The sequence below is a fragment of the Poecilia reticulata genome, chromosome 1, assembly GCF_904066995.2.
Source record: "Poecilia reticulata chromosome 1, P_reticulata-male-v2, whole genome shotgun sequence".
NCBI classification, from domain to species: Eukaryota; Metazoa; Chordata; class Actinopteri; order Cyprinodontiformes; family Poeciliidae; genus Poecilia; species Poecilia reticulata.
In genome coordinates, this window is record NC_088830.1 from 20,229,190 (window position 1) to 20,245,806 (window position 16,617).

The 16,617-nt window shown below is 40.5% G+C and overlaps 1 protein-coding gene across 3 annotated transcripts in view; it reads left to right on the plus strand.

The window, feature by feature from the left end:
• Nucleotides 1–16,617, plus strand: part of dlc1 (DLC1 Rho GTPase activating protein) — a 76,571-nt gene that overhangs the window by 41,053 nt on the left and 18,901 nt on the right. Inside the window, exon 1 of one of the 3 annotated variants that reach the window (XM_008413551.3) lies at nt 9,984–10,282. The exons of the other annotated variants lie outside the window; for them this stretch is intronic. Coding sequence (XP_008411773.1) covers nt 10,270–10,282 — 13 coding nt within the window. The 5' untranslated portion in view covers nt 9,984–10,269. Of the gene's footprint in view, nt 1–9,983; nt 10,283–16,617 lie in introns of those variants that run through there. 3 annotated transcript variants of the gene reach the window in all.

A 16,617-nucleotide genomic window follows, 5' to 3' on the forward strand; every position in this document is an offset into this window, starting at 1 on the left:
AACTCCAGCTGGAGGGGATTAGGCCTCCTCCCCACTCGGGAGCAGAGATATCGTCCTCCTGGGACCAATGGGAAGCAGACGGATGAGGGGGAAGCCACAGGCCTCACTGAGGCTCCTGTTCATCACCCAATGTCTCCACCCTAAGATATGTCGGTGCCATCTATTAGCTTGCAGGGTAAATAAGATAACCACGTCTTTGTGTAGGACAGAAACATAGACAAGACAGATTGGGCAAATAAAGAAATGGAGGTAAGAATGAGGCACTAATATCTTTTGAATACTATTCAAGAAAAGGAAGAATAATATCTGCTAGATGCTAAAACCGAAACATGTAAAATAGCAAAAAAATAATTGAAGAAGAAAAACAAGTTTAATTAAAAAGGGCCAATCCGGTGGTTGTCTGCCTCTCTCCTTAAACAGCAACACCTACCCTAAGTTCAGTCTGTTTATTTACACATAGCCTAATTTTTTAGATTCCTTCGATTCCTTCATGCTGTATGGGGGTCAGCTACGCATACAGATAAATATTTAGACTTCCAACTGAATGAAGCCCCTTCATAATCATATCAAAGCCCCTCATTGTTGACTCTCTGCGTACTCGTCGAAAAATATGTCACACATGCAAATGTTGGTTTGCACAGAAGCAAGAAAGAAACTGTTTCCAAATGAGTCTCTGTGTTTACTGAGCGCATGAGGCAATTGCCTCGGGAATACCACATCTATACAGAGATTAGTAGGTCAAGGTCATCACGTGAGGAATCAAGACAATACTGGCTGGATGTTCTCGGCTTTCCTGTTGTGTTTTTGGCAGTGTTGAACTGAAGCATACTCGAAGCAAAATAGAGAAGAAGCACTTGAGGAGGTGCTGCAAGTCAATTATTTGAAAATGCGTCAGAGCTGGGAATTGTTGTCTGGCCATGCGACAATTTTTTGTAGAACAAAGAATGGATTCTAAAATCACATTTTTAGAACCATAATCTCCGATTGGAATTTTATGCGATAGACCAACACAAAGTATGAAAAATATGCACAGTTTTCAAAAGTTTGTCAGTCAGCCCCAATCTTCCAGCACAGGCTATATTTAGCTCTATCCATCTTCATCTAATAAAGAAAAGTTTCTCACAGAATGACAACCCTACTATCATGATTCTCTATGGTGAAGTTGTGCTGGGAGTGACATGCAGTCTAAAATATCTTGGAGTTTGTGGTTATATTGTGACAAAAAATAAAATGGTTGCAGTCATACTTTTTTTGCAAAGCACTATAAATTTTGCCTTTTGCTTGGCTTTACTTATGCAAAAAATGTGAATCTGAAAAAGTTTGGGTTTCATTAAGAAGCAATCACAATATCTGTATATTTTCCTTCCCGTCCTGTCATTTATCATGCTTTGATCAGTAGCACTCTCACTTGTCGTAAGCTCTGAAAAATGGCCCAGGAGCCTTTAGATGTTGGACGCTTGCAGAAATCAGTCTGAAATTCAAACCTGCTTGGTGCACTTTGGCTTGAAGGAACCTCGAGATCAGGGAACAATCTCGCAGGTGAACCTGGTTTGTGTTTGTCATGACAGGCTTCATGTCTGCACAGTCCAACACATGGCTCTCAAGAGGTCAGGGGTACAAAAGAGGTCATGGGTCACAGCAGAGAAGACTAAAGCTTCAACTTCCTGCACTGTCTGCTGACAGATAATGCACACAGGGAGAGAGAAAATGGATATCTGGCATTATGGAATTTGGGCGTCACTGAACTCAGTTATGTTTGACACGAAAGTCAAAAACAGGAAAGATAATGGAGGTGTGCAAAAAAAATTTTCTCTAGAGATCCTGAACGCATATTTTGTGCCCTTCGGATGCACATGGAAAGGAATATATTTAAAATAAAATGAAACTTCAATTGAACAACAACAACAAAAACGTGGCATGTGCCCAAAGTAAGCCATTCATTTTTTCACCCTGTTGCAATTTCTCTTCTTCTCCTTGGTAACGGACAATAATCCTGTCACACCTCCAGCTACTCCTAAATTTACAAAAACGTTGCCACGGGGCTCGTTCCAGACCGTTTGCAGATCACAGTTCGCACCTAAGGCTGGCTGAGTCACCACTGCTGAAAGCCAGTTGGCACGCACCGGTTTACACCAGTGCCAGCTCCTCTGCGCGTCTGCCAACTGCACTTTCCTTCCAAACAATTCATCACAGTGGCAGATACTATCAGCACACTCTGCATTCTTACAGATCACTGTCACTTTATTTTTGTGATGTACAAAAGAAGTGCCTCCCAGCTGTATTTTTTTTATAGCTGAGGTGGTCAGATTTCTGGAACAAAAGTGCAAAAAACTGGGGCCCGTGCACGTGCTTCACGTTCAACATAAACATGAATTTAACTGAGCTGCAGTCCTTCAGTCTTTCGCCACAGTTGGAAAAACCTTTAGCAGTACTAATGGTAAGCAGCTCTATAATACAGGCTGTTAAATATTTGATATATTATAGGAAACTGATGTCAGCAGGAAAATGACAGCTTCAGAAAACTGAATGCAGCTCACAATCTGTATTCATCCAGTTGTCAGAATCTTTTCCGCATTTTAATTAGCGCTGTACTGAAGTCTGCATGGGATTGTCAGTTCTAATCGCCTGATCACCTTATATTTAAACCAAACAGTCACCTGAGAAATTATCTGATGGCAAAAAACAGGATCCAGAAACTGGTTAAATATCTTACAGGGATGAAATAGTTAACATTATCCACTGCCTTATGTTATTGTTTTTCGTTTGTTTAAAACATTACTTTGCTGCACTTTTTAACAAACTTTATTTAATTTGATCTATGAATAAAATAAGCATTGTCAAGTAGGAATGTCTTGATCAGTTTTAAGAGTAGGATTGTATCGATACCAAATCCTGATCCAATAGTTAATGAAACAATGCCAAGTACAGTTAACACAATTGTTAATACAACAGGGAATTCATAAATGATAAAACACAAGTTTAATGAATGTGCTTCATATTAAAAACTGGGAGTTCTAACATGAGAAAAAGCTTCTAGCAAACACAACAGCTAAAAAAAAAAAAAAAAAGTTCATGAGACATTTGCTTCCCAGTTAGTGTACTTTAAACTCACAGGTGAGGATAAACACTAACATTCATTTTGGTTTACTTTAATCTGTCCGATAAACCAAGGTGTTTGGAAAATGAAGCAATGTGGAACACATGTTAATCAAAAAAGCAATTATTGTACGTCACTTGGTCTGGAACAGGAACTCTGGAAGTTTCCAGGCGTCGTGAGGCAGCTCTGAACGCTCCTCCATTCACATATGGTTGGCATCATTAACCACTCCCCAAATATTCATGTTGGTTTCCCAAGCAAACCGCTACCGCTTGTAATTCTTGGAAAATATAGGCACACACAGTAACTCTTTGGCTAATGAAAAGCTGTTCCTCCGCTCTCCGAGCCCATAGAAATATCAAACCAGATGGTTTCCTTCTGCCAGTAACAGGACGCCGCCATTAAACATCGTCAGTCTTGGTGGAGTAAAAGCTCATAATGATCTGACGCTGGTGGAATAGCATTTTTAAGCTAATTTTTCCCACGTTTCAGATTTAGAATCTAGAAGTGCTTTGCTACTTTTAATTTGTCCAGGTTTACTTGAACGTCCAAGCTGTTTGCAGCATCTTGTTTTCTAAGTTTGCCTTTAAATGTCTTCAGCCAGTTTTTCTAATTCACAACATGTGTCTTGCCTTGTTCTATTAACCTCTTAAAAAGCTCTTTTAGTTGCGTTCTTCCTTCCTCTGTCATCTAATTCTCACCCTGAAGCAAACCCTCCCCTACTCTGCTTTCTCTAGGCATGACTAATGGGAGAAACATGAGCAACAATATATTGTTGTGTATTTGATGAGATACTGATCAACTAACTTCTGATATCGTAATATTGATGCAGTTTTTCTAAATGTTAAATCTGAAACAAGGAGCCACACTGGACTATTGAATTTGGTGAGAGTTGTACCCTCTAACAAGGAGGAAGTGCATTTCTTGTGGGCAATTGTGCCTCTTCAGACATAAATGTTGAATTTTTGGTATATATATATATATGCAACGTCCAAGGTTGAGTAGACACCTTGTATGGTAGCATTTCACCTGGAGATGGTAAATTAGCTGTGTGACTTAAGCTAAAGGAGAAGTTTACAGACTGTCTTGTGATGTAGAAAATATCTTCTTAGCAAAGACAGGGCACATAAGGATCAATTTGAGAAAGTTTGGCATTTCACACAGGTGACACTCTTGCTATGATGTTCTTTAAAGTTTCATTTGAGCAACAACCACCATGAGAATCGAAGAAATAGTGCACAAGCAAGCATGAGGGCAGGCAAGTACTGGGTAAACCCTGAGGCAAGAGTTTTCTTTAAAGAGTCTATTTTTTTTTATCTTGTGATCTATTATGAAGCACTCTCCAAAACAAAATAATTTTTAGTTGAGTGGATCAGCTCATACAACCTGCTTGTTCCCTGAACCCACATTGTCACCAGTGAGCTTTCCATTGAAAACTCACTGGCTTTCAATCAACAAAACTGCAGCGTGAAATACATCAATGGGAAATAACATTAACAGTCATTATAGAGGATAGATTGAAATCTGAATTGAAAACTTTTGAACAAATATTTGGCCTTAAACTGTGATGTCTGTTCACAACTGTAGCATTTTTTAAATAATCATATTACTAAAAATGATTATGACATCATTTTAATAATGATTAATAAAAATCATTATTGTTAAGTAACCATTTAATAATAATGGCAGAACAATGGTTTTGTATTGACATTGTCTGAAAATACAAAGCCTATAAGATAACTTTCAACTTGCAGTTACTGGCATCCCTGACAACGAGCTGATCAAGGGAAACTTGTCTGATCTGATCTTAATCACTAATCAATTAATTGACGTGCCTTTAATATTAACTACTGCCTTATGTTTTTCTCTCATAAATGTTAAAACCAAATAATTTTGTACTAATTTAAACAGGAACCATAACATGTCTATTTTATGCATTTTATTCCCACAGTTAGTACTACCTGAGCACCAAAGCATCCCAGTTTGTGTGATGACTGATCCAGACCGCCTAACAAACACAAGTCAAAGCAGCAGCAACAGCCATTCAAAAAGTTCAAATAAAAATTAAATATTGATACCAGTTTTGACAAACAAAACGTACACCAACCAACATCCAGACTGGGTTGATACCTTCTTGTTGCTATTTTAGCGTCCTTCTTTAGAAGCATGAATGCAAACAGAGAGGAAAAAAGAAAGGTTTTCGGGGAGTTCCCCAGTCGGCTGTTTCCTGAGGGAGTCCCCAGAATTGTTTGGTCTCTAAAGCAACTTTTTCACGTACCATTGTCTGCAGTCTTTTTTAATATATTTGAACGTGTAAACAATATTTTCCTAAGGTGGTACAGGTTCTGCCTAATCCCTGATATTACACAAATCAGTTAAACACATATTCCACCACTCACTTGTCACTTATTATTCCAAACTGAAGGATCCACTCTGGGGCTAAATATTCCCTGCAAGCTCAGTTTGAGGTCCTGGATTAGGTCTGTGGTACAAGGAACCAAGTGGAGCTATCAGTATTGGATTTCACTAACATGGGGATTTATGTGGATCTGTAGTTTATTTGAGGATTAAATGAAGATATTAAATAAAAGGCTTTCAGCAACCACATGGCGTCCGTGAACGTGTGTGTTCATGTGTTTGCTGTTTGAGAAAATCAGTGGCAGAAATTAATAAATTTTGGTTTCAATTTCATAAGCAGCTGTGCAGACGACGTCAAAGAAACTTAAAAGAAGAATGCTGCGGCCCTTGGAGCCTTTACTCCTGGGGCGTGTAGAGGAAAACTGATGATGAATGGATCCACCTCGGAATGCTTACGTTGATAGAACCACATGGATCCATTGTTTGTGAAAAGCGTGTGTGTCAGGCTCCTGTCTCTATTGTGACCACGATCAGTCCATCAAAGCCCAGAGAGGGTATTGGCGAGGCGCTTGGTCTTCTGTCTGCTTCACACTTCCTCTGTTTGTGGGGGTGTGTGTGCGTGTGTTTTTGTGAGAGCCAAACCAAGCCTCTGTCTCCTTGCACTTCCTCCTCACCATTGTGTGTTTGCAAGCATTTGCTCGCGCTCTCTTTCACTCTCTCTCTCTCTCTCTCTCTCTCTCCCTCTCCTTTTCTCTCCCTCTGCCTCTAATCAGTGTCTTATTGGGCTGATCCCAGAGACTATGGATGAACTATTTCTGGAGATTCCTGTTATGAAAAGATTATCCACTCCCCCTCCACCCTATCTGCTTATGTCTCAACAGTTGCACCCATTATTTGAACCTACATCAGTGAAAGGCTAAGGATATAAACTATGCTGTGTATGGGAGCATACCTTTAACCTACTCGCTAAACATTCAATTCATTAAGATTTTAGAGGCCTTCCACTGAGGCCCCGTAACACGAAATATTGTTTTTGTTTGCCTATTAAGAGATTATTCCATCTTAGCTCTGGATCTCTGCAGCTCCTCCCGAGTTACAGTGAGTAACTCTTGGCTGTTTTCCCTGATTATTGCTCTCCTTGCCCAGCCTGTCAGCCTAAGTGGACGGCCATGTCTCGGTAAACATGAAGAGTGTTATTTGTAAAAAAAAAGTGTCTTTTCGCTCCACTTCATTGTTATCCAGTTTGTCGGTGTGTCATATAAATTCTCAATCAAATACACTAAGAAAGACAATATGTAGAAAAGGAACTCTAAAGAGATTAAATAACATGGTGAAAAACAGTATACAGAAGAAGTTCAACAAATACAAAACTATATTTCAAAGGCATATTTTTAACTCAGTGAGAGTGAAAATGACTTACTGATGTTTACGCACACAGACCGAACACAGCAACATTTTTTTTACCACCAAAAGACCACTATAACCTTTACAAACCCATGATTTGGTTATCTCCGCTGGGAGTGTTTGTTGACATGGCCTTGGGTGTGTGTGTGTGTGTGCGTGTGTATGCGTGGGTTTGTGTGTGTTGGAATGAGTCCTTCGTCCGCTGACCTTCACTTGGCCCCTCTGTTTGGGGTTAGGACTGGTGAACCCCAAGGCTATAACCCAGAGGATACTGTAGCTCTTTGAAGCTGCAAGACTTTTGTCTTTACTTTGCATCTTTCTGTCCCTTTTTCTTGCTTCTGATCTCTGCTCCTCCTATTATTCTCTCCATCTTTTTTCCTTGTTCTCAATTTATCATTTCTAATACTGACTTGCCTAGATTTTCACTTCCTTTATGCCTGGGGGTCAGAGGTGACAAAGCAAAGTTTATGGCTTGCAACAGTAGCTTTGCCTAACAGTTCAGCAGTCAAAGGACTGGAAATCAAATGACTACCTAGTGTTTAAATTAGTGGTGATAGCACACACAAAACAATCCATTAAACCAAGTATATTAAGTTGAAGGTTTTATTTCTAGTTCCCTTTTTCTGGGGAACATTTATATGCAGCGCTGGTTGTAATCCTTCTAACCCCGTTGCATCTCCTCATTTCCTTTCTTTTGTCCCACACCCATATTATACTTGTATTTGATTTGTATCTGAATCATAAGCCGAGCTCTCTGACGAGCTTTGATGAATGGAAACTGCAGACACTCTGAAAGAGACGCACTCATTTGGCCCGCAGCTACTGGCAGCAGCGGCACGTCTGCTCGTCTGATCTCAAACTCTTTACCACACACATTCATCAACAGTTGCGGGCATTCTTTCGCAATTATCACTAGAAAACATCTCGGAGAGCTGGAGCCCCCTCGTCTCCTCGCAGGGGTTGTGGACCCACGTTGGAAGAAAGACGTTTTAGCGTTTGTGTTTTGGGCGCAGACTCTGGGTGGTCGGGTTTTTTTTTTTTTTTTCTGCTCAGGGATTTGGCCTTGTTTGGTAATCTCTCTACATTTGTGCTTCCTCTGCTTATGCTTGCTCTGTCTCTGTCACTCACACACCCTCGCACACAGTAATTATCCCTTTCTTCCGGCAGGTTATGAATTTTGTGTAGGTTTTCCTTAATGAGCTCCCTTTCTATAGTTCTGCTGACTGGATTGTACGTTGCTTTATGCTCGAGTGCCATAGGGCTGTTATTCTTTTCCTAAATTCAATCATGTCTTGACACCTTTGGTGTCTGATCAAACCGATACTTGGGAATAAAATGATTATTTCATGTTATTAGACACTTTGAACTGCCTTGTTGCTGTAAAACTGCTACATAAATAAAACTTCTTCTACTTCTTCTTCACCGAGGTGTGTTGAAGCAGAGACGTATCTAAAAGTTATAGGACAGCGGCCCTCCAAGTCATCAAACTGACTGAGCACATGGTAACAAAGGTCTGAGTTGAATAATTTAAGTTTTGAAGGGACACAAGTACATAAAAATGCAGTGCAAATCAAACCTATCCTTATAAAAAATCTAATGTAAATATTATCCAGGTTTTGTTGGTTTTTGAGATTTACAGGAAACATTTTGAGTTGACTTCTGTATCTCAGTATCCAGTACTTGGAACAAACAGATTACTTCAAAAACTGAGAAATACTTTGATGCTTTGTTGGATATATATGCAGCCTTTTAACACACACGCACACACACATGCTCTTTAATGGAGTTGGCGGAATCCATGTTTCTGGCTAAATTGCTTCTGACTGAGGCGTCAGCTGGGACAGACATGGCTGCCAACAACGAACTGAACAGTCATCCAGGATTTTCTGCATCATCCTTTCCCTCCATTTGTTTGCCGTCCAAGCTTTGGGTTATTACAGACATTTCCTTGCCACATGATGACTTGTCTGGCTTTCTCTTTTTCTTGCTCCACCTTAACGCTGTGAGATCATAGAAAATAATGCGGAGGTGTGAAATATATGGACGCAACCAAGCCGATGTTAAGAAATGGAAACTAAGCTGCTGCTTAGGCCTCACGAGATCTTTGAACAGATCTTAGTTGGTTTTGTTGTTTGTGTTGACATGAATCAAGAGTAAACCAGACATTAAATTTGTTCTGTTTTTGATGTGGATGGAAAAAAAATCCTATTGTATAATTATTAACTGTAGTAAATTTGAAATCCATTCAATATTTATTTATTTATTTTATTTTTTATTTTTTTACTTAAGTACATTTAAAACCACTACTGTACAACTTGACAGGGCTCCTTTCCAATAGTACACGTATATTTCAATGAATATTATTGAAAAACACGTCAGATTAAGTATTCAAGACAGTACGACAATAAATGATGGAGATTCCTTAAGCGTGGTGATGCATTTCAGACGCTTATTTCTACTAATTGCGTTGATTGTGGTTTACAGCTAACGAAAACACATAATCCAATTCCTCAGGAATATTAGAATATTGCGCAAGACCTAAACTAAATAATAGGATTTTCAGGAGAAATGGCTAAATTCTTCTCTGACACTATTCAGTCGACCTGATTGTGTGGCGTACGTGCACTGGGCGCGCCTCGCCGTGAAGGGCGGGCGGGCGGGGTGTGAATGCATTGTCATACCTGCAGCGGCCGTCTTTTCACGGCACCACTTGCGCTTTTCAGACTAATCTAGCGACACAAAGGAGCGTCTCACAGTTGTCTCCACTCGTTCCTAATGATATGCAAACTGGGTGCCAACCCACCAGTCAAACGCAGCTCATTAGGGGAGTGGTAGAAGCTGAAATGAAAACAGAGGAATCACCTCATGGGGGAAGTTCATCACTTTGATGAAGTCTAAAAAAAATAAATAAATAACCGCATCACCTTCTGCGCTTTGAAAATCCGTGCTGTCATAGAGCTGGAGGGTTTTTTCGACCCCCCCTCTCCACTCCTTACATGTTAGCAACTCCACAGGTCTGCAGCTGCTCCTTATCAGGTGGGGCGCAGCAGAGGAGTGGATCTGGATGGGGTGGGGGGTGGAGCCACCTCAGAGTCGCCCATTCCTAAAGCTTGAATCACACAGTTCTCCATTCACATTCCTGCTGGGATCTGCATCCTGAGCGTCGGAGGGAGCTGGAAGGTGCTGAAGACCTCTGAATCCAACCAGAAACAAATGGATTTATTGTTTTGTGAAACGATTAAGGGACATTTGCGACCAAAGCTATAGTGTTTTCTTTTCTTTCTTTTTTTTTTTTTTTTTTTTTTTTTACCCACACTGGATTTATTATGCGGACTTTGTACTGAGAGCGGAGTGGATCTGAGCGGATACCAGCCGGGGCGCAGCGGGACTCGCGATTGTGACGTTTAACGATGATATTAACACGTAAGTCAGTGACTGATATCCACCACAAAATATCTAAAATGATTTTAGTGTTTCAATTTTACTGTTTTTAAGATTTAAGTATTTTTTCCCACCCACTATACCCTATTTTTGTGACTGTTTAAATGTGTTATCTCTAAATTTGATTTATTACATGCACTACTTTTCTAGAATTTCACCCTCACATATATGATTCTTTCTAGTCGTCTGAGGCGTATAATGCTTCAGGCTGTCAGATAAGAAATCTGCCCCCTTTCTCGTCGCATACCTTCACGTCCCCCCGTCCTGTTTACAATCCACTGAATATCCCCGGGTTTTGTTTACCAGATAACCTTTCACGACTTACACACACAGAGAGACAGAAACGCACACCATGTCAGGGATGCTTCTCTACTCTTCATAAAAATCTTCTCCTGGTTCTCCCTCCCGTTTTTTTTTTTTTTTTTTTTTTTTAATACACACCGCTGCCAAAAAAAAAAAAAAAAAAAAAGAAAAAGTTTCCAGCAGATGAGCGCACCGCTGAGATCAGACAGAATGCTCACGCTTACAAAATATAATCCGGTGCTGTAAATTTTCATTGACAATAATATTGATCATAAAAATGCACATGTGGGTTGGAAATTACGCAATTCACTGTTGGATTTTACGAAATACAATCGGATCAAAATTTGATTCCAAACATCAGAATAAGGAGGAGAAGGGCAAGATAAGAATTGGAACATACCCCCCAATATACATACATATTTTTAAATATAAAATAAATAAATAAATAAGCCATGGAATGTTGTATAGTGACAAAATCAAATGCTACATTAAAGTGATTCAGTGGAAAGGATTTGACACTTCTTCTGGAGCCCGATATATTATCATCGGTTGTCACTTTTTTTTTTTTTACGTGGCCCTATAAATCAAATTTATCCTAATAATAATTGCCTTTTTTCAGTTAGTCTGTTGCTGTGATTAATTTGGTGATATCACACCAAAAACATTAGTATGGAAGTCCTTTTTGGATATATAGATTGAAGAAGTTTTTGAAGTTTATCTTGTACAGTTAAGTGATACTGTAAAATAGGGGGGGTTTGGAAGTGGCTGTTGTGTCATTGAAAGAACATTTCAAAGTTTAATCACCCACAGTTTTCTTTGTTTCTGTGTGCCTCTGAACAGAATTAAAAACTTATGGTTTAAATAGCTCTTTTGCTCTCTACCCCAAAATCAACTGGGGCAACCAAACCCTATGAACTGCTGGGTTGTGGGCTAACATTGAGCAGCAAAGGGTGAAATGGGATTTAGCCTTTAAGATTAGATAAACCATAGGTATATAGACCAATACCCATCCCTATAACTCATCTTCCATGTCTGGACTTCAAGCTTTGTTAACTACTCGTGCCTCTGGCCTTCTGTCGCAGTCGTATGAAATCCTGTTTTCAGTCTTGCTGTTGTCCTGTTTTAGAATTTGTTTCCAGTCTTTACACTTTGTCCCAGCAGTTTTGTCTATTCCAACACACGGCCTGTTATCAGTCACTAAGGTCTGGGTCAGATATGAGTACAGAGAGGGTCACTTAAACCATAAAACCATTGGGAACGTGCTCAGACACACACACACGCAGATATGCACATATTTATTTTGATGCAACATGGAGTTAATGAAGAACACCAAGAGAAAAATGGTCTCTTCCCCAAGAAGAATAGTATCTTAGTTGAATTCTTGCTTTGTTTGTTTTTTCACTGAGAACACAAGACTAAACTCTGAAGAGAAATTTGTTTCTGTGAGAGGATCTGAAGAAGGAAATACGCCTCATCTGCACTCTGTGAAACAGGAAGTTAGCTGTTGCCTTATCTGGTAAATTTACGTCCTGCTTTGGTCCACTTGCCAGGCAAGTGGATCCATATGTTCCCTTTAGCTTTTACTTTCCTTATGGAGAAGGGTGCATCCTTGGATATCTGAATGTTTTGGGGAGGAAAGGTAATCCTCATCTGGCTGTAGAAAGCTCCGCAGAGGGCTTTGAGAAAGTCAGGTCACCTGATCCAGGGACAAGGCGCTCCTGGAGAGCATAAATCTGTCATCAGGGGCACTGAGGCCTTTGGGATTAGCAAAGCGATGATCCATCTGGCCCAGCTGTGCAGTTTGCTTGTGTATGTGTCTATGGATCCACGCCTGTGTTCCTACACCAGCTGGTGGTAAATAACTTGAATGGTTGATGTGAGTAACTTCATTTTTGTTTCTTGTGTGGGTGTGTGTGTGTGTGAGTGCTTGTGTATGTGTGTGTGTATGTGTGTGTGTTGAAGACACTGCTTGAGGCCAACCAGATGGTGATATCTCTGGCACCGTATCACTTAGCTAACAGCAAGACCCTCTCTGTGAACACCAACTGTCCCAGAATGCGAATCACAAAATATGATACCAAATTGGAATTGGAGAGAAAAATCTGTTGTCATACATCTTTAGGGTTCAATACTCGTCACGCTAGAATAAGCTCTGGTGTCCAGTTGTTCTCTGCGTTTTGACGCTGCCGCTGGTTGAGACTCAAAGTTTAGGCTTTCAGGGAAACTGTTGCTCCAAAACGACTCAACACATGACCCAATAAGCAGAAATACTGTCATTCTTGTGACTTTTGTTGTTGTTTGCCACTAGTCTGTCACAGACTCCTTGGAGGTTTATCACCCTACCTGTCTAGGTCCACTTTGCAGTTCTTTCAGAATGATCTACTCAAACCTGAAGTTGATAAGAACCCTCAGAGCTGTACTTTGGAGTTTTTTTTTTTTTGTTGTTTTTTTTTTTACAGTTGCCACTTTGGAAACCCGCCAGTGATCAGGCAATTTCAGATAAGCTACCGCAGGTCACAACAGAGGTCATCTTAAGCATTCTTCTCAATGTTCAACTTCAAAGAGCTAGTCTTGAAGATAACTGTACTCTTCTGACCTCCAGTTTGAAATGGCAGAGCCTTTTAAGGTGGGGGACTGCAAGCGGCATCCTTTGTTTGCTCACCGCTGACAAACTCCCTCCGGAGCTGAGCATTCAGAGCCAGTCTAGCCAGACCCCCGTAGCCTCCCGCGATGGAGGGAAGCTGTGGCCAGCAATTGTGAGAATTTCCTGCCCCCGGAAGGGAGAGAGGAGAAGAGAAGGGGCCAGCAGAGTAGAAATAAGCAAAAGACATCACTGGAGACTTTGGTCAGAGGAGGTGAAAAGAGAGAGCAACCACAATAGTTAAAAAATTGATACAGTGGTGAGCATTAAAAGTTTTGTACTTGATAAAAGATCTTTGCCCACGGTTTCTGAATGATGACACTTTTGATCTTTGTTATAGGCATATTTTATAATATACGGTAAATCACTCTTACCTTATTCTCCTGCTCGTTCAAATCAACCTGAAGTATTTTGAGGCCAGCTAAAACTCCAGATGAGAGGATATTGCTGGCTCCTGCTTGGCACAACAGTGACTTTACGTTAAGGTGTGGCTAAATATTTGAAAGCTTTAAGATAAATTTTATTGCTGCTGTTGTCGTGGTAGTGAGGCCAGTTCAGTTTCAGCCAACTATTTGCTGGCGTACAGGGAGATTTCAGGCATCCTGTTTGGCCCCTCAGTCAGAAATACAAGCTGTGTTGTGGTCTAAAGTTTTGAATCGGTTTAGGTTGATGTTTTTCTGTGTTCACTAACTTTGTCGGAGCTGGTATTTGAGTCAGAAGAGAAGTTCGTCATGTTTCTTATGTGTTTATGAAGTTTTACACTGGTGATTTTGCTAGAACATCTACAAGCTTGAAGTCATGGGTACAAAACTAACAATTCTGCTCTGGCTCCTTCTGTTGAGATGTTTTGATTTTGCTCTTTCACAAAAGCAAAGCCAATGGTCGCTATAATTATCATGGTATATTGAGTTTTCTATTATCGATGGATTTGTTGTTTGAATGGGTTGGATTGATTATCGACTACAGTCGATAATGTATCTATGGACAAGCACTGTAACTGACCCTCGGTGCTGTCACAGTTTGAGTGCGTGCTTCAAGACATTCGTCCGGTGTGGCTTTGTGTCTCTAACCAGAAGGAGGTCTGCTTTTGTGCACACAATCACCGGACCTCGTGTTTGCCTTGGCTGCCTCTCCTCCTATTATCTGGCCTGGAACAAATGAAGGCAGGGCCCTTCCAGCCAAATGGTCGGTCAGTGGCCATGGCACTTCATAGCAGTTCTCTTCCTGTGTGGGAAGAGGAAGTGAGGTAGTTCCTCTGGTTTAGGAGTTGGGGTGAAGACAAGGAAGAAAGTAAAATAAAATGCAATCATGCCAGAGAATTGGTTGCGATATGGTTGGGTAAGTAAGGGTGGTTAGAAGTCCTTTTGTTTTTTGTGGTGGGGTGGTGGTGGTGTGTGTGTGTGTGTGTGTGGGGGGGGTGGGGTGGTTGTATTGAATCGTGTCTTTTTGTTGTTTGTTTTTGAGATACATGTGTGGAGCAGCTCTATTGTTAAACTGTTTGTTTCAGATTCCCCATGCCCTTGTCTACTTCCTGGACACAAACAAAAGCTGGATACATTCTCTTGCTTCATATTTGGATAAATAATGTGATTTGGTAATAAATATTATTCATCTTAATATTTTCTCAGAACATAAAATTCAAACTATATCACTTGAGAAAAGATTTAATAGACATGCTACGGGAGTGGGCATGTCTTTGGATGGGCAACAACCAAAGTAGCTTGCAAGATCCCATATTTGTTATTATGGACTAGAAAGCCATCACTTTGTTTGCATGTCTAATTTGCATTTCAATAGATTTACTGTGTTTTCGGTGATTTGTCCTGAAACATTTGTTTGGTTTTTGCAGACACGGGGACTGCCTTGTACACACACAAACGCAAACCTATTCACAAGCAAGCATAGAAATCTTTCGTCCTCGTTCTGAGGACTGTATGTATAATTACTGCTCAGTTTCTATGTTTCTTTGGGTTTACTACGCTCTAAAAATACAAAACGAAACACACACTAAGATGCACTCTTTCTGAGACGTGTAATTTCATGTGGAAAACAGAGAAAGGTCTTTGACTGGTCATTTTGGTGGAAGTTGGTCTGATGTCGCTCCTGAAGCGGCCTGCTTCTGCAGTGACAAGGGGGTGAACTTTTTTCTTTTCGCGTCACACCTTGTTGTTAGAGTTTATCTGCCGCCTAGGCTTGTTGTTGGTATGTAAATGCTTGCATAACGTGTAGATTAGACCTTTCACAGGAGTCCTCTGGCCTCTCTGTCTGTCTGTCTGAGAGGGTTTTATGGGTACCCCTTTTTTTATTTTCGAGCAACTAAATTTAGCGCTGCAAGCATCTCAGCAGGTCACTATTTTCTGCATGCTTTTCTTTGTCATTCTTAAAGTATTAGAAAAAAGAACTAACATGGCAACAATATTGAAAGAATATGTAATCAACACTGGTTGAAACAGCATGACTGTAATGTCTAAATGCAAACAGCGCAGTCCAACTTTCATCTGTAGGTCTTCAGTTTTCTTTTCTTGTTTTTGTCAAATTGTTTTGAAACATTTTCTTAAGTTTGTGCCACATTTGCACTCTCTATCCCTTTGCCACAGTGACAATGTTGTAAAGTCAGCATTCAAAGGCCTTGAAAGACATGTTTTTTTCCCTTCTAGGCCAGCTGCTTGCTTATTTGTAGCAGATTGGGGTGTTGAGGGCCATTTGGCTTATGTCATCTCAAAGGCTTTCGCACATAATTGGGAGACTGTCCCTGTGGATCCTCTGACATGCTGAGAACCTCTGCATTCAGTCACAACACTTAGCAAAGCAAGTCCAAATGTCACACCCTACCTTTAAAGGCACTTATGAAAGAGTTTGTCTGGCTGTGTTGTGAACAAGTTAGATGGTTGCAAGGGAGTTAAAGATGACAGGTCTCTATGAATAATGGTGATTGTAACTAGTGGGTTGCTAGTTCGAACCTCACTATGTCTGTCTAAGTCGTTGCAAATTTCGGTAAAACATTTCACACATGCCTTCCCTGCTAGTGGTGGCCAGAGGGCGCTGGTGCATGGCAGCCTCATTTCTGCCAGACTGCCCCAGGGCAACTTTGGAGGCTGGTGCCGATCTCCAGTGGTCATTGGTAATGAGGCTGGGTATGCCCTATACAGGTTGCTAAAATTGACGCATCTCATGCATATAATTGTGTTTTCCAATAGAGGGAAGTCTTCATAATCAACTACACCTTCGTTCTGCAAGGGCATGCTTAAATCTTGAGGCACCGCCAAAATTTGTTTGACTGGTTTTGCAATTTCCTACTATAACTAACATGCTGTAGTATGATATTATTCCAGGGTCCGTGTTCCTTCAGACTTCCTTCTACCAAATTCAGCCT